At 34.6% G+C, this 24,431-nt stretch overlaps 2 protein-coding genes across 6 annotated transcripts in view; one reads left to right on the top strand and one right to left on the bottom strand.

Annotated features, from left to right (window-relative positions):
- The window catches only part of LOC114331491 (zinc finger protein 664-like), a 51,750-nt gene extending 34,733 nt beyond the window's left edge, over positions 1 to 17,017 (bottom strand). The window contains exons 1-3 of one of the 5 annotated variants that reach the window (XM_050643670.1): positions 16,551 to 17,017; positions 15,361 to 15,521; positions 9,114 to 9,263 (exon numbers count right to left, since the gene is read on the bottom strand). In XM_050643670.1, the coding sequence (XP_050499627.1) occupies positions 9,114 to 9,263; positions 15,361 to 15,481 (271 nt within the window). In that variant the 5' untranslated portion in view covers positions 15,482 to 15,521; positions 16,551 to 17,017. The other 4 variants (XM_050643669.1, XM_050643673.1, XM_050643672.1 and 1 more) reach the window with 4 other exon arrangements.
- Positions 17,018 to 19,012: 1,995 nt separating this feature from the next.
- Positions 19,013 to 20,116, top strand: LOC126880044 (CDK-activating kinase assembly factor MAT1). Its single transcript, XM_050643674.1, has one exon. It carries the CDS (start codon positions 19,123 to 19,125, stop codon positions 20,068 to 20,070), a length of 948 nt encoding a protein of 315 aa, XP_050499631.1. The 5' UTR covers positions 19,013 to 19,122; the 3' UTR covers positions 20,071 to 20,116.
- The last annotated feature ends 4,315 nt before the right edge of the window (positions 20,117 to 24,431 follow it).

Here is a 24,431-nt window from a genome sequence, read left to right on the forward strand (position 1 = left end):
CATACAGGGAAAGATAAGAGGAGGAAGGAGTAGAGGAGGAAGGAGAGTGTCATGGTTGTAGAATTTGAGGGACTGATTTAAGTGCAGTTCAATAGAACTCTTCAGAGCAGCGGTAGATAGAGTAAAGATAGTGATGATGATATCCAACCTCCCATTAGGAGACGGCACTTAAAGAAGAAGAAGAAGATAAAATCTAACGCGCGACCGATTACGTGACACAAAAGAGAGTTCCCAGGTTAATACACATAGTTTCAAAAGTTATGCATCACCCCTCGTATTCACGATGTTTACGCATTTATAAATCCGTATCTTTATCACATATTTAATGGGCCTTTTTTTATAAAAAATATACCTTTTTTGGTTTTTTATTTTATTTGAATACCCATTTAATTGACCTGGTTTTGACAAGGTGTAAACATTTGAAAAATTTATTCTGGTGAAATTTTTGAAAACGTGATTAAAAATGAATCGTACTTTAATTTCTGAGTTGGACCGTATAAGAATTATCGATTTAGTTGAAGAAGGCCATTCACAGCGGTTCGTGGAGGAAAGAGTGGGTGTTTCTCAGAGTGATGTCTCACGGATATGGAATAGGTTCCTGGAGACAAACTCGGGTAGACCCCGAGTTACCAATAATCGACAGAATGGATATATCAGAATTTCCATCCGTAGAAATTGTTTTATGTCTGTACCAGCCCTCCACAGAGAATTCAGGCATGCTACAGGAGTTAGAGTATCGTTGGCTACAATAAGAAGAAGAATTTTAGACTCAGGTTTGAGGAGTCGTCGACCAATAAGAATTCCTCAGCTATAACCTAGACATGTTTTGGACCGCCTCCAGTGGGCTCAAGAACACATATAGCTCCCCCAACAGTTTTGGAATTTTGTGCTTTTTTCAGACGAGACCAGAATCTGTTTAAATAGTGATAACCGGCGAATTCGTGTGTGGCTAGTTGTGCAGCTCTTGTTGACTCTCGCCACACACGAATTCGCCGATTATCACTATTTAAACAGATTCTGATCTCGTCTGAAAAAAGCACAAAATTCCAAAACTGTTGGGGGAGCTATATGTGTTCTTGAGCCCACTGGAGGCGGTCCAAAACATATCCAGGTTATAGCTGAGAAACTCTTATTGGTCGACGACTCCTGAAACCTGAGTCTAAAATTCTTCTTCTTATTGTAGCCAACGATACTCTGACTCCTGTAGCATGCCTGAATTCTCTTTGGAGGGCTGCTATAGACATAGAACAATTTCTACGGATGGAAATTCTGATATATCCATTCTGTCGATCATTGGTAACTCGGGGTCTACCAGACCGAGCTCTATTCCGTATCGAGTTTGTCTCCAGGAACCTATTCCATATCCGTGAGACATCACTCTGTGAAACACCCACTCTTTCCGCCACGAACCGCTGTGAATGGCCTTCTTCAACTAAATCGATAATTCTTATATGGTCCAACTCAGAAATTAAAGTACTATTAATTTTTAATCACCTTTTCAAAATTTTCACCAGAATAAATTTTTCAAATGTTTACACCTTGTCAAAACCAGGTCAATTAAATAAGTATTCAAATAAAATAAAAAGCCAAAAACGGTATATTTTTTATAAAAAAGGCCCATTGAATATGTGATAAAGATACGGATTTATACAAGTGTAAACATCGTGAATACGAGGGGTGATGCATAACTTTTGAAACTATGTGTATTCTTTTATACATATTCCACTATTTTTTTTGTTATTTTAGATTTTTTTTTAGTATTTGTATAGTTGTATAGCTGAAGGAAATAGAACAGCGGGCAATAGAAACAGCTGAATACAAACCTAAACTTTGGCTTAGATACGTGGATGACACTTTTATCATCTGGACCCACGGAGAAGAAAAACTAAAGGCATTTTTAGAACACATCAACAATATCCACCATAAAATTCAGTTTACTATGGAGCTGGAAGAAAACGATCAAATACCATTCTTAGATGTGTTAATAATAAAGAAACAAGACGGGCACATAGGCCATACAGTATATCGGAAACCGACACATACCGATAGATATCTAAATGCTGCTTCACACCACCATCCTGCACAATTACATTCAGTCATCAAGACCTTGATTACAAGATCCGAAAGACTGACAGACCAAGAACATCAAAATGAAGAAATGCACAATGTGAAAACAGCGTTAAGAGAAAACGGCTTCTCAACATACACCATCGAAAAAGCTCAAAATGCTCTAAGAAGAATGAAGGACCCAACAGAAGACGAAAAACCGATCGGCAAAACCATTCTGCCATATGTGAAGGGTACAACAGAAAAAATAGGGAGAGTGCTGAGAAAACATAACATAGAAACGATATTTAACACCGACAGAAAGATCTCAACTATTCTACCAACACCAAAAACCAAAATATCGTTAGAAAGTCAAGGAGTATACGAGATTCCGTGTGGGGATTGTGGAAAGTCGTACATTGGACAGACCAACCGAAGAATCCATGTAAGACGAGAAGAACACCGAAATGCCATCGAAAGGGGAGAAATCACGTCATCCCTTGCACAACATGTCGCAAATACAGGACATACAATAAACCTGAACCAAACAACGATGTTAGCTAACATAGAAATAAAAAGAAAACGCGAAATCAGAGAATCGATAGAAATCGAAAGAAATCCCAACGGTCTAAACCAAAGAGATGATGCGCAACGGCTTCCTACAACATGGAAAACGGTATTGAAGAAAAAGACCAAAATAAATCAAGCAGCGACATCTACGCGTGTCACCCTTCCAGACCCCCCAACATATACTGGACCAATCACAAGATCCAAGAGACGCGCAGGTCAAGCAAATGCATCAGGATCAACTATATAAGTTACGGTATCGTGAATAAAAATTCAGTCTACTTCCAGCAGCAGCGAGAAGCGGAACTACCTGACTTGACAATGGCAAGTGAGATCTTGCCGAAACGTCGTCAAAATAATGGTTTTTCTCAAAACCAAAATTATTCAACGCGGAGTCAAACCCGGAAAACAACAGAAAGCACATATAGCTCCCGCGGAAACTTCAAGTGTAACATATATATATATATATATATATATATATATATATATATATGTGAAAAGAGAAAATAATTATTCTCTTGGTAGCCCGGCGAATAGCAAAGTCAAGCTTTATAACAATAAAGCTATGAAAGGCGATGTAACGGAATCCTTTTTCCGACAATACATCATGCAAACACCGTTTGGGCTAACCAATTCGTCTCTTACTGGAGAATACAGTAAAATGAAAAATAGATAATTGCATTTCAGTTAGATTCGAACCCCACCGGTGCCCCGACTAGTTTCGACTCATGTCAAGTCGTCATCAGGAGACACTAGGTAGGTGTTCGAAGCTAACTGATTTGCCGCTATTACTTCGTGAATTTATAAACTAAATCCACCAGAGTATACTTAGTACGACCTCTATATGTGAAAAGAGAAAATAATTATTCTCTTGGTAGCCCGGCGAATAGCAAAGTCAAGCTTTATAACAATAAAGCTATGAAAGGCGATGTAACGGAATCCTTTTTCCGACAATACATCATGCAAACACCGTTTGGGCTAACCAATTCGTCTCTTACTGGAGAATACAGTAAAATGAAAAATAGATAATTGCATTTCAGTTAGATTCGAACCCCACCGGTGCCCCGACTAGTTTCGACTCATGTCAAGTCGTCATCAGGAGACACTAGGTAGGTGTTCGAAGCTAACTGATTTGCCGCTATTACTTCGTGAATTTATAAACTAAATCCACCAGAGTATACTTAGTACGACCTCTATATGTGAAAAGAGAAAATAATTATTCTCTTGGTAGCCCGGCGAATAGCAAAGTCAAGCTTTATAACAATAAAGCTATGAAAGGCGATGTAACGGAATCCTTTTTCCGACAATACATCATGCAAACACCGTTTGGGCTAACCAATTCGTCTCTTACTGGAGAATACAGTAAAATGAAAAATAGATAATTGCATTTCAGTTAGATTCGAACCCCACCGGTGCCCCGACTAGTTTCGACTCATGTCAAGTCGTCATCAGGAGACACTAGGTAGGTGTTCGAAGCTAACTGATTTGCCGCTATTACTTCGTGAATTTATAAACTAAATCCACCAGAGTATACTTAGTACGACCTCTATATGTGAAAAGAGAAAATAATTATTCTCTTGGTAGCCCGGCGAATAGCAAAGTCAAGCTTTATAACAATAAAGCTATGAAAGGCGATGTAACGGAATCCTTTTTCCGACAATACATCATGCAAACACCGTTTGGGCTAACCAATTCGTCTCTTACTGGAGAATACAGTAAAATGAAAAATAGATAATTGCATTTCAGTTAGATTCGAACCCCACCGGTGCCCCGACTAGTTTCGACTCATGTCAAGTCGTCATCAGGAGACACTAGGTAGGTGTTCGAAGCTAACTGATTTGCCGCTATTACTTCGTGAATTTATAAACTAAATCCACCAGAGTATACTTAGTACGACCTCTATATGTGAAAAGAGAAAATAATTATTCTCTTGGTAGCCCGGCGAATAGCAAAGTCAAGCTTTATAACAATAAAGCTATGAAAGGCGAAGGCTTCTCCAGTAAGAGACGAATTGGTTAGCCCAAACGGTGTTTGCATGATGTATTGTCGGAAAAAGGATTCCGTTACATCGCCTTTCATAGCTTTATTGTTATAAAGCTTGACTTTGCTATTCGCCGGGCTACCAAGAGAATAATTATTTTCTCTTTTCACATATAGAGGTCGTACTAAGTATACTCTGGTGGATTTAGTTTATAAATTCACGAAGTAATAGCGGCAAATCAGTTAGCTTCGAACACCTACCTAGTGTCTCCTGATGACGACTTGACATGAGTCGAAACTAGTCGGGGCACCGGTGGGGTTCGAATCTAACTGAAATGCAATTATCTATTTTTCATTTTACTGTATTCTCCAGTAAGAGACGAATTGGTTAGCCCAAACGGTGTTTGCATGATGTATTGTCGGAAAAAGGATTCCGTTACATCGCCTTTCATAGCTTTATTGTTATAAAGCTTGACTTTGCTATTCGCCGGGCTACCAAGAGAATAATTATTTTCTCTTTTCACATATAGAGGTCGTACTAAGTATACTCTGGTGGATTTAGTTTATAAATTCACGAAGTAATAGCGGCAAATCAGTTAGCTTCGAACACCTACCTAGTGTCTCCTGATGACGACTTGACATGAGTCGAAACTAGTCGGGGCACCGGTGGGGTTCGAATCTAACTGAAATGCAATTATCTATTTTTCATTTTACTGTATTCTCCAGTAAGAGACGAATTGGTTAGCCCAAACGGTGTTTGCATGATGTATTGTCGGAAAAAGGATTCCGTTACATCGCCTTTCATAGCTTTATTGTTATAAAGCTTGACTTTGCTATTCGCCGGGCTACCAAGAGAATAATTATTTTCTCTTTTCACATATAGAGGTCGTACTAAGTATACTCTGGTGGATTTAGTTTATAAATTCACGAAGTAATAGCGGCAAATCAGTTAGCTTCGAACACCTACCTAGTGTCTCCTGATGACGACTTGACATGAGTCGAAACTAGTCGGGGCACCGGTGGGGTTCGAATCTAACTGAAATGCAATTATCTATTTTTCATTTTACTGTATTCTCCAGTAAGAGACGAATTGGTTAGCCCAAACGGTGTTTGCATGATGTATTGTCGGAAAAAGGATTCCGTTACATCGCCTTTCATAGCTTTATTGTTATAAAGCTTGACTTTGCTATTCGCCGGGCTACCAAGAGAATAATTATTTTCTCTTTTCACATATAGAGGTCGTACTAAGTATACTCTGGTGGATTTAGTTTATAAATTCACGAAGTAATAGCGGCAAATCAGTTAGCTTCGAACACCTACCTAGTGTCTCCTGATGACGACTTGACATGAGTCGAAACTAGTCGGGGCACCGGTGGGGTTCGAATCTAACTGAAATGCAATTATCTATTTTTCATATATATATATATATATATATATATATATATATATATATATATATATATATATACATATATATATATATACATATATATATATATATATACATATATATATATATATATATATATATATATATATATATATATATAAAATATATATATATACATATACAAAATTAACAAAAAGTTACTTAAATAATAAATCCATTAGGTACATAAGTTATCACTAGTAAACTGGTACATAAGTAATAGCAATATAACATTAAAATATTTATAAAAGAGTTCTCTTAAATGACTGCAAAGAGTTATTAAACACATCCAATATATCTCCTCTATTCAAAAACTCTAGGGATCGATCCATGAATGAGTGTCTACCATAATTTGTTGCATGAAAGCCAATAAGTTATTTTGCCGTAGCATTCTCTGTGGAACAGCAAATTTGATTTGTGGAAGAATTTCTGGACATGATTCCACTCTGGAATTCCATTCAATAGTTTGAAAACAAAGCAAATATCAAACATGGTTCTTCTCTTCTCCAATGTATCCAGTTTAAGATACTTTAAAATATGAGAATAGTTGTGGTCGGAAATCATATTCAGATTGAACATATAATTATAATATCGTAGAAATTTATGTTACACACTCTCCACTAATGACTTATACATTATACTTAGACTACATTATATAATGACTTAGACATTATACTGAGGAGACCAGATAATTGACCCACATTCGAGCTGTGATCTGACCAACCCAACATATCAGGAGCTTAGAGGAGTAAGGGCGAACTGCAAAAACGATGTTTCGGGAAAACTGAGTTAAAGTTTACAAAATGTTAGAATAGTAAGGGCGAATAAGTGATGCTACTAGATTATGCGGTTTATCGTCGCATTTCTACTATAGCGTGCGGTCTACCGAGGGATACGGTGTATAATCTGTATTATTACAATGCCAACAAAAAATCTGTACAAAGTGAATAAAACGTATAAATCTTAGGAATTATTATTTTAATTTTACGGCTTGTTCCCAATTGAAATTGTAAATTGATATAATAAAGTATTAGCTTGTAAAATTACTATAATAATCCTTCTTATTTATGCATTATATTGACTTTCTAAAGATGGTTTTTGTCGGTGTTCTGGGTACATGGGCTCATCACTACAATCTTTTCTCAGAAGCGTTGAACAGAATAATGAAAGCGGAAAGTTTATCGCCAAGTACTAATAAAAATTACAATATACAATAAACTTTAAGCAAATTTAGTTTCTCTACTATTATGCAAATTACACCCTAATTTTTTCCTAGGGTATGGAAATCCTTCAGGTAGATCTTAAAAACTTAAGAGGATTTTGCAAGATTTTTATGAAATAAAAAAAGAGGTTTAATACTTTTTATTCTATAAAAATAAACATCCCTAGTGTTTTTAATAAAATTCATAAATAAGGCTTCAATTGAATTCAATTTGATTTTCATCGTCTACAGTCTACGGTTTCTTCGTCTTGTGTATCTCACCAATTAAAGCTACTAAGCTACAGAATTACAGAAACACCGGCACGTTAACAGAGAAGAAGGAGCAAACCTTGAAAGGAAACGCAACGAAAGCCTGTGGGTTCGCCCTTACTCTTCTAGACGATTATGCAGTTCAATTTCTGACATGAATGGATTGGTATATTATTTCTTACGAAATTTTAGTAGTATGAAGTGCGAAACATGCTGTTATAATATACAGACGCATTCTTTAAAAGTATGTGAGGAAGATGAGACTGTTTTTGAAATGACCATTTTTCGGGTTCGCCCTTACTCCTCCAAGCTCCTGATATATGGTCTTCTCTGCCTCCAAAGATAACCCTTTACAATTTCTTAGTGTAAAACCTAACATCCTGTTCGCTTTTACTGTTAATCTATCTATATGATCACTAAAATTCAGTTTGGAGTCAAATAGTATACCCAAGTCTTTAGCTACCTCATTTATTTTAAGATTTTGCCCATTTATAGAATAAAATGATGGTATTCTATTTTTTTCCCTATGAAATGAAATCTGAAAGCATTTATCAATATTACGATCTAAGAGATTTTGTTCACACCACTGAGAAAGACTATCCAGATCTTTTTGTAGTAAACTAATGACAAGTTTATTACGTATAGTTAAAAATAATTTGAGATCATCAGCAAACATCAGAAAGTCACAATACTTCAAGACCTTTTTAAGATCATTAACAAACAGGTTAAATAACAAAGGAGAACAGTGCCCCCCTGAGAAACCCCTGAACATACCTCAATCACTCTAGATATAAAGTTACCGATTTTAACTACTAGCCTTCTATCACTCAAAAAACTAAGCAACCATTCCACCAATCTATCAGAGAAACCTATATTTCTCAGCTTCTCAACCAATAATAAGTGATTGACCTTATCAAATGATTTGGAGAAGTCAGTATACACAGCCTCAACTTGATACCCCTTCTCCAAGGCATCCAACAACTTACTATGGTATACAAGCAAGTTGGTCATTGTGGAATCACCTCCTCTAAATCTCCTCCTCCATGCTGTTTATCAATAATGATCTACTTGCAATGCCAGTTTAAATAATTATACACGAGACTATCAAATACCTTTGGGATAGATGATTGTATGGATACACTACGATAGTTTTTAACATCATTTCTGGAGCTTGTTTTAAATATAGGAGAGATATAACTTTCTTTCCAGATATGGGGAAAAATTCCAGTAGATAGAGACAAATTAAACAGTTTACACAATGGCTGAGATAATTAATATTTGCACTGTTTTAAAACAAGATTTGGAATGCCATGCGCCCCAATCATTAGCTAATTAGGAAGAGTCCCTAACTTTTCGCAAACCTGCGATACACATATCACGGGACAATCTATGTTAATTTGGCTATAATATTTGTGCCTAAATACATTCAAAATAATGTTTTATAAAAAATTATGTTTTGAAAATTGCCGCTCAAAATATGTTTACTCTGTGTAAATCAGTCTTCTTATTTTACTCCTTCTATTTAAAAAACGAACCACAGCAGCAAGGAACGGCATCTAGTGAGCCTTATTTAATACATTACATACTATAAATATATATAAAAATAAATCTTTTTATTACCTGGGTAATCTTCCCTTAGTTCACTTTTTAAATCTTCTAGATCTACTGATGTGGATAGCTCTTCTATATCTTTTTGGTCATACTCTTCAGCTTCTTTCTTAATTTCAACTTTACCTTCCACAGCTAACAAATTCTCATTCAGTTTATAATCTTAAAAGTAATGTATAATTTAACATAAACATTCTATTCTAACAATGGTATAATTTAGTAATAGCGCTATTAGCTATTTATCAACATATCGCTTCTCATTTGTTTCGGGCACTTGTCATATTTATGTGGTATACTATTAATATATCTACGTCATACATTATTAAATAATTTTGGTAGGTAAATGTCATACAAATTTTGGTATGTATTATACCAATGATGTATATAGAGTATAGAGGACATAAATACATCATTTAAAAATTATACATACCTATCTAAGATGTATGACGTAGATATATTAATATTACACAGCATATTATGGCAAGTGCCTGAAACTCCAAAACAAATGGGAAGCAATAAATAGCCATATAAACTCACAACTAATGACAATAACAATTATGATAACAATTATGTACAAATGAATAACATAAATGAAAATATATCATTAGTTAGGTACCTACAACATAACTTGATAATACACTCGCGATCATAAAATCCGGGTCACCTTAAAAATCACCGATATTTCATTTTTAACAAGCTTTATCGTAAATAATAATAACACAAATACAAACTAATACATGCTTCTGACAATTGTTGTCGGCTTAGCGATTTCCTTTGTAACAAAGAATTCCAAAATTGCCGATTTCGCGGAAAAGTGCAAACATGTCAAATGAATGGTATCTATAACTGTCAAACGCAGCGAACACCGTTTATTATTGCCGTCTTAATTGTTCATTAGTGTCATTATTAGTGTTTATTATTGTTTATTTTTTGCCAAAAATGCCTTTGGCTGCTGTTGAAACGGCACGAATTGTTGCGCTTGTGGAAGACGGTCACGCTCAACGGCAAGTCGCAAGAACTGTTGGTGTAAGACTTTCTACGGTTCAACGAGTACTTCAACGATTTCAGGAGACGGGTTTGCTAACCAGACGGCCTGGCTCTGGACCAAGAAGAAAGACCACGGAACGAGATGACCGTTTCCTTGTGTTTCAAGCTTTACGAAACCGGACCTCAACTGCAGTTATGCATCGAAATCGTCTGCAGGAAGTGCGAAATTGCAACGTTAGCGTTGCAACAGTCAGGAGAAGACTTTGCTCTTCTGGACTATCTTCTCGGGTAATGGCTACAGGACCGCCACTTCGCCGGGAGGATCGAGTTGCACGACTAGCTTTTCTCGACAATACGCGCATTGGGGAATTAACGATTGGAGCAAAGTGTTATTCTCAGATGAATCCCGTTTCTGCCTAACTGGATCCGATGGACGTGTAAGAGTTTGGAGGAGAACCGGCGAACGATTTTCACAAGCTTGCATTGCTCCAAGAATGCCATTTGGTGGTGGCTCGGATATGGCTTGGGGAGGTGTGGCTTCCGATTTCCGCACAGAGTTACCTTTTGTCGAAAATGGGTCCTTCACTGCATGAAGGTACATTACGGAGATTCTGGAGGAGCATGTTATGCCCGCCATGGTGGGGCTTGGAGATGATGCCGTTTTTATGCAGGACAACGCGCGATCGCACGTTGCCAGGATCAGTATGCAATACTTGGACGAGGTTGGAATTACGAGGTTACCCTGGCCAGCTAGGTCTCCAGACATAAATCATATCGAACATATCTGGGACGATTTGAAAAAACGTATTCAAACCCATATACCTTCTCCTAACAACGCACAGGAGCTTAAGGATCTGTTAGTTAGAGAGTGGAATAACATACCACAACATCTAATCCGGAGTAAAATTGAGAGTATGCCCCGTCGTCTGCAAGAGGTTATTAGAGCAAGGGGAGGCAATACACGATATTAGACATTGAAATTTCACTGATATTCTACCACGTTCTGTACTTTCCATTTTTTTTCGTTTGTCTGAATTATCAACAATTTTATTTTGTTATCTGCTGTTTCAATAAAAACAATAAAAAACCGTTTTTTTTTTCAAACAACCATTGATGACATATAAAAAATACATTAGCTTAGCCTAAAAAAATGTTATTACTGTACCAGAGTCAAAAATGTTTAAGAAACTTGGAATTTTCAGGGTGACCCGGATTTTATGATCGCGACTGTATTATATCATAGTGTCACATTTGGAAAAAAGTGGACTAAAAGTGGTTTTAGCTGACAACCCATAGAATAAAAGATGATTTTTATTTTTTTTACATTCTTTTCTCCAAAGCTGTCTCTTACAAATTGGTCATACTGCAGTCAATTGGCATATTGTACATTAAATCAAATATTAATCTAGACAAGTACTTACAGATCATCCTAAACCCTTTTTTCAGTGCGTTATAGATTATCAAATTCTCACACACATTACAGTTAAAAGAGATACAAAAAACGTACCTCTGTGATTATAACTTAGTTAGAGAATTATGTATTCCTTGATGGGTATTTGCATATTAAAACGACATACTTATAGATGTATAATTGGTTGGTGATTACAATACTCTAAATCTAAATAGATAACCAATCAATTATGGGAATAAAGATAATTTGACACAAAAATTATCGATTGAAACAGTATGTTCACACAATATCATATGGTAAAATGACAATTGTAATTTCTAGGTTAGTATTTTTCAGCGATCGGGACATTGTATACGCTGTGAGCTCGTACGTAGAGGGGATATTTATAAATTCGCGAGCGCCAGTAGTGGCAAGTCTGTAAACGTTTACCGGAAATTTGACATAAATGTCAAAGTGATTAATTTAAAATTAAAATTAAAAACATTAATTATAAAAAATATTAGTTGGTCAAAGCTGTGGTATATATTTTTACCTTAAATATTCTTACGTTTTAAATACTGAATTTACGTTTTTTTAATGTTCCGTAATATGTAATTATAAATTAATCTTAGCGCCATCTACACGATAATTGTGAAAGTATCCGAAGTAAGAAATTAATATTTCATCAATAGAACGTCAAAATGATGAGCAAAATCTTAAAACAATCTATGACAATTTAATTACTTTTTAGCGTTGTAAATATTAATCGATAACAATTAAATAATAAATTTAAAAATTACCAGTAAAAGTTGAATTAGTAATCCGCCAGGAGCGACACCAGCGAAGCTCAGAGCGTATAGTAAAATTTGATTTTATATTTATTGTTTTTTCCATTAAGGAGAGCGGAGCAAAATGCAAAATTTTGACGCATGTCAAAAGTTTTAACATGTTTTAAATGTATTCATTTTTTTCGAATCCTGAGAAAACTAATAAATATTTTTGAAAAATTTAAACACATAATGAAAGATTACATTATTACCGAGGGCCGGAAGTCCCTGAAAACTTCTATAAGGTTTATCTTAAGGTTAAGTTACAGGGGTGAAAATAAAAGAGAAAATTTAGTGTGATTTTTAATTGCAAATATTTCATTCTAAACAAACTTCTTATTTATTCTAAGAGACTTTCGGCCCTCGGTAATAAAGTAGTCTTTCATTCTGCATTTAAATTTTTCAAAAGTACAGTAAAACCTCCATAGAACGAACCTCTATTTAACGGACTTTGGATATAACGGACAAAAAATCCCTCTAAATGTAAAAACATATGAAAAATTAAATTCTTCAAGAAAAATCAGCAAGGACAGGATCAAAAATTGGTTTCTTTTTAAGAATTTGGACCAGCAGTGAGATAATTTCAAGAGAAAAACTGGGAATACCGCCGGAAGAGGTAAAATGTTTATTGACTGTAGACAACACTCCTGCTCATTCCTCTGAAAATATTCTACATTCAGAAGAAAGCAACTTTAAGCTGTATTTTTTGCTGTACTTTTTTTGCTCAAAAAAATTCAACATCGCTTATTCAACTCATCGACCAGGGAGTAATTTTGGTAACCAAACGAATATAATGCTGACAGTTTTTAAATAAAGTAATGGTTGTATTGCACGATGAAGATACCGCAGGGGATAAAAGAGAGCAGCATAATTTTAGAGAAGTGATTATAAAAAAACAGCAAATTTTAAAATTGCAAACAAAACTTAATTCCTTTTTCAAAGCAGGATTACTGAAAACAGGCGCGTCGATATCAAACAGCAACGTCCCTTCAGAGTAAGACAATTAAATACAATTTGTTTGTGGCTTGTCTTTTTTATTTTTATAAATACAATGCACATATTTTCAAAAAAAAGTTTTTTAATTTGTTTGAAGCTTATTTTTATATAACGGACTTTCAGCGTTAATGAACACCCCGTCCCCCAATTAGTCCGTTATATCGAGGTTTTACTGTACTTATTAGTTCTCTCAAGATTTGAAAAAAATGAATACATTTAAAACACATTGAAAATTTTGACATGGGTCAAAATTTTGCGTTTTGCTCCGTTCTCCTTAAAATATTTAAAATATTAATATTCCGGCAAATATTTGTATAAATATTGATGTTTGTATAAAATATAAATATTCTGACATCTGTCAGATTTAACTAAAATGCTATGTAATGATTTATGACATTCTTAAAATCCTATATGACATCAAAATTAATGACGCACTGAAAAAAGGGTTTGGGATCAACTGTAATCTTAACAAGCACTTATAGGGCTTTTCATCGATTGTCATTTGTTTCGAGCTTCTGTCATGTGTCACATAATATTAATATAACTACGTCATACGTCTTTGGTTTGTATCATGGTATATACCAATAACATATGACGTAGATATATTAATATTATGTGACACATGACAGAAGCTCGAAACCAATGAATGTGAATGAACAGCCCTATATACTAATTTCAACATTACTGCCTAATAATTAAAAATTCTTATAAATACGATAATCACATATGTAACCTGTTAGCAAGCTTGATCCTTGATGGCAAAAGTATTTTAGGGGATGAAAAGAAAGAAGAAGTTATGTGTGAATGAAATGTTTTAAGGTATGCTGGGTTGGGATGAAGTGAGAACTGAAGCTTAAGACAAAGAAAATAGACGTGAGTATATGTATATAGTACTATATTGTATATTCTTTGCTAAATAGATAATGAGGGTGGAAAGCTGGAGGAGAGTAGATGTGAGTATACAGGGTGTCCCTAAAATAGTGCGTTCCTTTAAGGTATGGATATAATATACAATTTAGAACAAAAAAGTCCTATAACATTTTTTTCTAAAATTAACCGTTTCCAAGAAAAAAATTACATTGTTCTTCATATAAGTGAATTTTTATGATTAATTATTTATATGGGAAATAAGCCACAATTAAAATGAAAAAAATAATTTTATTAACGTTTCGACGCCCAAATCGGGTGCCCTTGTCAAAATACAAAATATTTTGACAACGGCACCCGATTTGGGCGTTGAAACGTTAATAAAATTATTTTTTTCATTTTAATTGTGGCTTATTTCCCATATAAATAATTAATCATAAAAATGCCACAAGGAAATAGCTTCAGAACAACATTAGTGAATTTTTATTTTTGTAAATTTGAATGACATGGCTACGTAGCTTAGAAGAACTTGCTGTGATTGTGGAAATTTAACCTAATAACCCCTTGATTATTTACTTTGGGGTGTGATTTTTGGGGACATTTGAGGTGTAATTTGTTGACATCGTAGGTACCCACCTGCAAAATAACGGATATGGGTTTGGTTGATATTTACATTATTTTACCTACTAGATGCAACTGACCTACAAACCTATTTTTTTAATCTTTAGATTTTTGAGTTGCGTGTTGTTGCCAGACTTAAATTTGCATATCAAAATGTATTATCGTTTTTTGGTCAAAAGGAACAATTTAGAAAAAAATGTTATAAGACTTTTTTGCTCTACATTGTGCCTTCTACCTATACCTTTAAGGAACGCACTATTTTCGGGGACACCCTGTATGTATATAGTACTATATTGTATATAATTTGCTAAATAGATATTGAGGGTAGGAAGCTGGAGGAGAGTAGCCAGGAACAGATACTTGGAGACGGATGCTGGGGGAGACCAGGGCCCAACTTGAGCTGTAGTGCTATAGGATACAGATTTTGAGTTTAACTATCAAATTATTTTACAGTAAACATGGCAGAGTTAAAAAATGGGATAAATACATATTAGTAGCAAGGAATGGGATCTCGCAAGCCTTGTTTGATACATTACATATAAATGCAAATAGAAATAAATCTATTTATTACCTGGGTAATCTTCCCCTGGTTCATTTTTCAAATCTTCCAGATCTACTACTGATGTCCATAGCTCTATATCATTTTGGTCATACTCTTCAGCTTCTTTCTTAATTTTAACTTTACCTTCCATAGCTAACAAATTCTGATTCAGTTTTCGGTAAGTTTATAATCTTAAAATTAATTTTTAATTTAACATACACCATACACATTCCGGACAACATAAAGTTTAGGGCAACGGCCATGCAACAGCATGAATTTTGTGAACAGTGTTGCCATATCTGTTTATAATTTAGACATATGAATTTAGACCTTGTTTAAAATGTTTTTTTTTTTATAATTTAGATGTTTATTTCATAGGTTAGTTAATTCATTTAAGTTGGTTTCTTTTTATTACTATTTAGTATTTTAGATATTTTATTAGTTACAGTTTAGAAATCTTCACATTGTTTAGTGTTTCTATTAACTATGGCCACTATTGATTTTTATATAATTTTAATGCTTTTAATATATTTTCTGATTTATATCTAATGTCCACTTTACATCAACAATAAATTGAACAAGAAATTGACAAAGTTATTCAAGGCCAAATTTAACGTGTACAAAATGTATGGTTTGTAAAAGAAAATAAAGGAATTTGATGAAATAGAACAATTGGATATGTTTTATTTTGTCAAATTTCTTTATTTTCTTTTTATTCACGGCAAAATTGGGTGTTTTGTATAAGTCAAATTTGACCTTGAATAACTTTGTCAATTTCTTGTTCAATTTATTGTTGATGTAAAGTGCACTTTACATTTGTTTTCGATTTTTAAATTATATATTGTGTTCTATTCAATTTTGAATTTTAGATGTTACAGTAAGAAATATTTTACAACATGGCAACACTGTCAGTGTTTTTAGATTACCTCAAATGTCGACTACAAATTGGTTATGTTTGGTTGCCCTAAACTTGATGTTGTCCCACATTCCATTCTAACAATGTGCAACGTGCCAAGGCCAATATGGATAATATTATAGCAGATGGATAATGGCAGACATAGATAAATAATATAGTATTACCCAAGTACCCATGGCAGATATTAAACCACTAAAGACTAAACCATAGAGAAATAGAAATAACAACAATGACTTGCTGTTATTATTTCTCTATACTATGGACTAAACCACAGTAAACTATAGATGAATGAACCACAACTTACTATAAGTAAAAAATTATCAGTTATGTAATACATGTTCAAAATGTTTATATTGTCCTTTTCATGATCATTTTTCAGTGCGTAACAAAAATGATAGGAAAAAGGGTAAGTCCATGATAATACACATTTATGACATTTATTCTAACATGACATTTTAGTTACATCTGACAGTTGTCACATTTTATTTTTAATTTGGAATAAAAACAAATCAAATGCGTTTCTTGCATTTATAAAATGGTATTTTCTTTGATTTGTATAGTCTTATAAATTATACAGATTATATTTGTAATATTATTATCTAATTAAAAAAAAATATTTTTTTATTATGGCGCCATCTATCGACAACTAGAATAATCACCGAACTAGAATAATTACCAAAGTAATCAACGACGTGCCTTTTTTTCTGTCATATACAATTTAATACGTTAGAAAGAAATCGAAAAACTGTGACGCACTGAAAGATGATCATGAGAAATAGAATATTTTACTACAAAAACGTTATTACGTAGGTCAAAATTTTTGACGTAAGAGAAAAGAGAACTGTCAAAACATTAGATTGTGACTTTTCATTATTGCTATGTTTATTATAAACACGGCAATAAAGAAAGGTCACATTCTAATGTTTTGACAGTTCTCTTACGTCAAAAATTTTGACCTACGTAATAACGTTTTTGTAGTAAAAATACATATAAACAAACTCCCTCCACTCCGTTCGCTCAACGCAGACGTATTTTGGACGTGACGTAACAGATTCGGAGCATGGTACAAAGCCGGAACACGAATACGAATACCATGGATTCGGTGAATCGGCCCTCTATTTGAGAAATTGACAGTGTTGCCATATCAAATACGACGGGCTGTTAAATACATAGATAGGTGGTTTGTTCCAACAAGAACTTTTTGACGGTCCAGAAACCGTCACGAAACTACTTGTACCGTTTGTTGTGCGCATGTTCGTAATTGTATCGCCCTTTTATCGTCCCATGACGGTAATCATATATTTGTCATTTTTATTGGTGACAGCTTGTGTGCTTTTAGTCGATCAAAGGCTCAAAAACTTTAAAGAATTAAGTCCTAGTGCGCAAGTCAGTCCAACCAGCACATTATGCATTTGCCCGATTACTGAAATGATCATCACGAAACCGTCACCGAAAGATCACAATTCTTGTTGGAACAGTGGGAAGGACGATCCGATGACGATCATATTTTTGTTGGAACGGATTTTGTTTACTGCGCAGGAGCATTACCGTTTCGTGACGGTTCTCGGTCGTGTTGGAACAAACCTCCTAGGTTTGTTCCAACACGACCGAGAACCGTCACGAAACGGTAATGCTCCTGCGCAGTAAACAAAATCCGTTCCAACAAAAATATGATCGTCATCGGATCGTCCTTCCCACTGTTCCAACAAGAATTGTGATCTTTCGGTGACGGTTTCGTGATGATCATTTCAGTAATCGGGCAAATGCATAATGTGCTGGTTGGACTGACTTGCGCACTAGGACTTAATTCTTTAAAGTTTTTGAGCCTTTGATCGACTAAAAGCACACAAGCTGTCACCAATAAAAATGACAAATATATGATTACCGTCATGGGACGATAAAAGGGCGATACAATTACGAACATGCGCACAACAAACGGTACAAGTAGTTTCGTGACGGTTTCTGGACCGTCAAAAAGTTCTTGTTGGAACAAACCACCTATCTATGTAACCGGTTTGTCTCCCACATCACTGGTTCCAACGTGGTTGTGCTATGGATTCAACCGTTGATTGAGGTATGATCCAACACAATGAAAAACCGTCATGAAACGATCACGAAACCGGCGATATTTTGCTTTCTGCGCGCAGTTTCGTGATCGTTTCATGACGGTTTTCGTTGTGTTGGAACAAATCTAAGGATACACATACACAGTTTCAATTTCAATTAGAATTTCATTTTAGTTTTGTATGAAATGAATATATTATGAAATAAATCATAGTATAATAAGTTAATGGATGATCGAAATAATTTCTGTTGTTAAGCTGCAACAGATAAAAGGTTTGTTCCAACATGAACTTTTGGACGGTCCAGAAACCGTCACGAAACTACTTGTACCGTTTGTTGTGCGCATGTTCGTAATTGTATCGCCCAGTTATCGTCCCATGACGGTACTCATATATTTGTCATTTTTGTTGGTGACAGCTTGTGTGCTTTTAGTCGATCAAAGGCTCAAAAACTTTAAAGAATTAAATCCTAGTGCGCAAGTCAGTCCAACCAATGCATTTGCCCGATTACTGAAATGATCATCACGAAACCGTCACCGAAAGATCACAATTCTTGTTGGAACAGTGGGAAGGACGATCCGATGACGATCATATTTTTGTTGGAACGGATTTTGTTTACTGCGCAGAAGCGTTACCGTTTCGTGACGGTTCTCGGTCGTGTTGGAACAAACCTTATGACGTATTTATGTATCAATCAATCATTAATCAGTTTGACATTGACATTAATATTTATTTTTTATTGGTTATGTTATTAAAGCCGCGTAAGTGAAAGAAATAATTAATATTTAGTTGTTTACAAGAAGTAACATTACAATGGAAGATTTTACATGTCCACGATGCCGAACTTCCAAATTCCAAAACCCTTCAATGAAAATGATGGTGAATGTTTGCGGCCACGGATTATGTGAGAGTTGTGTAGATTTGCTTTTTCTCAAAGGGTCAGGCTCCTGCCCAGAATGTAAGATCCCACTACGAAGAATAAACTTTAGAGTGCAGTTGTTCGAAGACTCAACAGTGGAAAAGGAAGTAGATATAAGAAAACGGGTCTTAAAAGACTTTAATAAGAAAGAGGAGGACTTTCAAAGTCTGCAAGATTACAATGATTATTTAGAAGAAATTGAAACCATTATTTATAATTTATCAAATGATATTGATATCGTAAATACAAATAAAAAGATAGAACAATACAAGAGGGATAACAAAGAACAGATTCTAAAAAGCAAAGGTAAGCTAGGTAGGGAAGAGTATGAATTAGAAGAAATGTTGGAACTAGAAAAGCAAATGGAAGAAGAACGTAAAAAAGAAATGCACTTAGAAGAAATAGAAACGAAGAAGAAGAAAATAAGAGAGAAAGAAGCACTTATTGATGAATTGATGTTTTCCAATGCAGATGCCAAAAATATACTTAACACATTTGCTCAGCAAGCTCAACAGGCAAAAGAAGAAGAAGTCAAGAAAGTTCCACAAAAGGTCACACAGTTTTCAACTGGAATTCAATTTGGACGCCAAAATCAAACCACCTTTTTGCCAGTACCTACAGATGAAGGTCCGCTTTACACATACCAACCCATCACATTCCCTGTGGATGGGCCAGAACCACCAAGCGAAACTGATATTGTAGACAAACGTTTCTTAAATCATGTTAGAGCAGAGACTGAACAAGAAAGAGCTGGAGGCTTTAAGTCAAACATTGCTTGTTTAAGGGCACTACAGGATGCCATGATGGGTCTTTTTCATACCAAAAAATCAGTTGTATGTTGACTTAAATATTATTTATTTTCAATAAAGTTTTGATAGTTTTTGTTAACATCTGCTTTTTATTTTATACACTCACCAACCAAAATTCCACCACTCAAAATTTTTGATAAAATTTGACAATTTATAACTTTATTATTTGTAATCTGATTTTCAAGATTCTTGCATCAGTTTGTAGGTACATGTATTAATATCGTTTATTATTCCAATAAAAAAAATTGCTTACATGGCATTATACAGGGGTGAATGAAAACGTTGTATTTTCTCCTAACTTTAAAAAATTCTGTGGAAAAATTGAAGAGCTGATTTTGTTTCATAGTCCTGTCATACTATCCCGGAGGCATCACTAAAATTTTGTTTTTTGAATTATCCAAATATGTCTTTTGGGGCTGTCCATTAATCACGTGAGGCTTGAAAGGGGGGGAGGGTTCCATAAAAAATCACGAAACATCACAAGTGGGAGGGGGGTCTAGTAATACTATCACGTGTATTTATTTTTTAAGGAAAATGCCCGAAACTCAACTAAAAAGTGGCATTATATGTATTTATTTTTTCGTCAAATGCACACAAAAATCGAAAGTGGCATTGGTGTGACTAATAAAAAAAATCATTTCTCATTCTAATATTATATAAACCAACAACACATTAATTTTCTTTTGTTCAACCCAAATTTCTGTAGCGACACGGGATACTTTACATGGTAATTATTTTAAGTCCCTAAGATAAGAAAGGACTCTTACGAATTCTTTTGTTTTGAATGCACCACCAGATGTTTCCACTTAGGAATACTGGTCAGGACTCTGCCTGCCGTCTTCGATATGGGCTTTTAACATATGTATTATACTTATACCTACTATCTGATAAATTGGTAATAATAATGTGGTGGGAGTTATTCTGTTGTTTTGGCACTGAATATCTACGAATCTATATAAGAATCGGAGGCACATATTTCTTCTTGGATCTTAACAATAGAGTATTTGACATATTCAAACATATGTTTATTGTTACAAAATTTTGTACAGGGTGATCAAACTATTATACTATTCTATTAACAAACTCAATATTTTAGCTCATGTATCAATACTTCAAATTGCCCATGCCCTACAGAACTTTGTCAAGCATGATCTAGCTAGAGCAATATTTATCTTTACAAATGCACCTGGTAAAAGCGTGTTCAATCGCGTTGAGAGAAGAATGGCGCCTTTCAGCCGGGAATTATCTGGACTTACACTTTCGCATGATTCTCATGGAACCCATTTGGATGAACAAGGGAGAACAAAAGATCATGACCTTGAAAAAAAGAACTTTCAGAAGGCTGGTGAAGTTCTCTCAGAAGTATGGAGTAATATGGTTATTGACGGCCATGGCGTCGTAGCAGAGTATGTCAAGTCAGATAACATTGTTGAAAGTTTTATTCCAGATCTGTCTTCCCAGCAGTGGTATAGCGAGCATGTGTGAGAAAGTCAATATTTGCTTTAGGTATATAATATGCGGAGTTCTATACGATTCATTCTTTTGGAACGCTTCGTTATACCTCCTTACCCAATTTTGCAGTCATCCGGTGGCCTATATATTCCAGAGCCTCAAGAGCATGATGACAAGATCCATCATGCTCCATTTCTTCTGCAACAGTCTCTCGAAATTACTCCAATGTATGAAGGCTTCGGCAAATTGATTTATGACCTGTATTGCCCTAGCCTGCATAAGGATCATCAGATACTTTTGAAAGGACATGTCAGTGGTGTGCACTGGACTTCTGTACACAGAAAAAAGCTAAAGCGCATGTGAATATTTGTCACAAGCAACTGAATCTGAGCAATAAGACTCTAGAGATGCACAATGCTCGTCCTTCCTGCATCCTCACGTGACGATCGAAAGAGATTCTCTGCGTAGTGCGCGAAAATAATGACGCCGAGTGGCTTGATGAAACTGATGTTGATCTTCAACAAAGCACTGTGCCAACAACTGACTTAGATGCGTATCCAGTTAAAGAAAGTCTTGCTCATGAGTGATCCGAGGATACCGTACATTAAATAATGTTTATGTATAATACATTTAGTATTTAATACTAATTTAGTACAAAAATGTTTTTCGCATTTTTTTCATTATTTTTGTCAGTCAAAAACAACCTGCAACCTTTCTGTCTACCTCTAAACGTTATTATTGTAGTCTTTAATTTTTTATAAAAAAATTAGATGATACTTATCTACCTACTATACGTGTATTTTATAGATATTAAAAAAATAGATTTTTTGTAGGTTCTAAAAAATACACGTGATATAGGAGGCAGGGGGGGGGGTAAGTCTTAAACCTCACCATGTATCACCAATGGGGAGGGGGGTTAAAAAATGCAAAAAAAAACATCACGTTATTAATGGACGGCCCCTTTCTTGTAAGAGCTGTACAATTTTTTATAAATAAAAAACTGATTTGACTCATAACCATAAATATCTTAAGTGATGTTGGATTGGTAAGATTAGAATGGCCCGCATGCAGCCCAGATCTCAATCCTATTGAGCATTTATGGGATGAATTAAAAATGAATATTCACTGTCATCCTAGGCCTCCAGAAAATTTGGTACACTTATGGCCCTGGTAGAGGAATATCAGGCTATTCCCCAGGCAAGAATAACACATATTTTTTCAATGCCAAACAGATTGCGAGCAGTCATTGCTGCGAGAGGTGGACATACCCGCTATTGAATTGTTTTGTGTTGTTAATTTTATTGAGTTTTGATATTTTTAATTAAATACAAATTCAAAGCAGTGTTTTTATTTACAGCTTTTACAAGAAAAGATATTCGGATATTTCAAAAAACAAAATCTTAGAGATACTTCCAGGATAATACGAAAGGAGTATGAAACAAAATCAGCCCTCCAATTTTTCCACAGAATTCGAACTTTGATTAATATTGAGACCTTAACACGATCAAAAGCCTTTTGGAAGTCAATAAACCAACAGTATATGCCAACAGATATATCACATCTTTGAGCAAGTACATTCATCCCAAACAATGCCTCTCTCGTTCCAAACCCGTTATGGAAACCAAACTGTGTCACTTAAGTATTCCCCGCATTTATTGTAGATACGGCCACATATTACCTTCAGAAAAATTTTCAATAGATGGTTTAACAAACTGATGGTTCTATAATCAGCACAGGTTTTTGCTGTTGCCTTCTTAGGTGGAGCTATGAACAATGAATTGGACCAACCATTACGTAGGTGTCCGTTGGTATAAATGGTATTGAAAAACGAAGTTATAGTCTCTAAAACATTGATATCATTTATAAGCTTGTATTTCGTAATGATGGTACTTATTACTTACATAATATAATTTCCTATATTGTTTTCAATCAATTAGGTAAGAAGCAATAAGAAGGAATGAAATAAAAATGCAAATATGTTAAAACATGTATTAATAAATTGTAAGTAACATTCATTGGAGCTTTTAATTCCTTTCAATGTGACAAAACGACATGGAAAATAGCACCTTCAAACAATTATGATTATTGTACTAATACTATAGCTGTGTTTAAAAATTTAAATAATTCTCGTTGATTAAAAAAATATGTTTACTTATAGCTATAACATGAAATATTTAACTGTCGATATTTTTAAATACACTTGCTATGATTTCAATATGCATTGTAAAACGTTTAATGTGTAAAGTATTAGAATTGTGTTACCAAAATGCTTTCTTAAGAAGACATATCGGTATTTTTATTATATAAAATTTGAACGCCACATGGCATAAGAAGTACTGTCACCACATTCACGTACACTGTCAACAAAAAAGTATGTAATGAGAATATTTGTGACATGTTTTGAGAGAACTTCTGCACACTTACCACTCTCAAAAAGCCTTAATAGACCGGGCAGTATCGTCGCCCCCGCTAGCGAAATTATTCCGATTCGATTTTTTTGCACAAACTTGCTCAAAAAGAGGTCCTTATAACATATACACAGGGTGCCGTGGTCGAAAAATTGTTTAAACAATTTATTTTAAAACAAATTCACAAAAATAATTTTTTCATTTCGAACATTTTTTTTAGATAATTTGGGACATTCTGAGCAAAAAAGGTCTCTTGTCTGTGTAAAATTGATTGTTGTCGAGTTATATGCGATTAAAAATTTGAAAAATGCGAAAATGGCCATTTTCAAGGCTTAATAACTCGATGAAAAATTATTATTATGAAATTCAAAAAGTGACCAAATCAAGTTTCAAACCCCATATTCAAGGTCCTAAGGAGATTTTTGTAATTATTTTATTACAAAGCTGTTATTTTTAATTATTAACAATTAGCCCTATAGTCCAGGAGGTATCGTCACCCCCGTTAGTGAAATTATTCCTATTCGATTTTTTTGC

The sequence above is a fragment of the Diabrotica virgifera genome, chromosome 2, assembly GCF_917563875.1.
Source record: "Diabrotica virgifera virgifera chromosome 2, PGI_DIABVI_V3a".
NCBI lineage: Eukaryota > Metazoa > Arthropoda > Insecta > Coleoptera > Chrysomelidae > Diabrotica > Diabrotica virgifera.

Excerpts from the sequence above, each read along its gene's own strand:
- LOC126880044 (XM_050643674.1), top strand. The coding sequence starts at position 19,123 with ATGGAAGATTTTACATGTCCACGATGCCGAACTTCCAAATTCCAAAAC.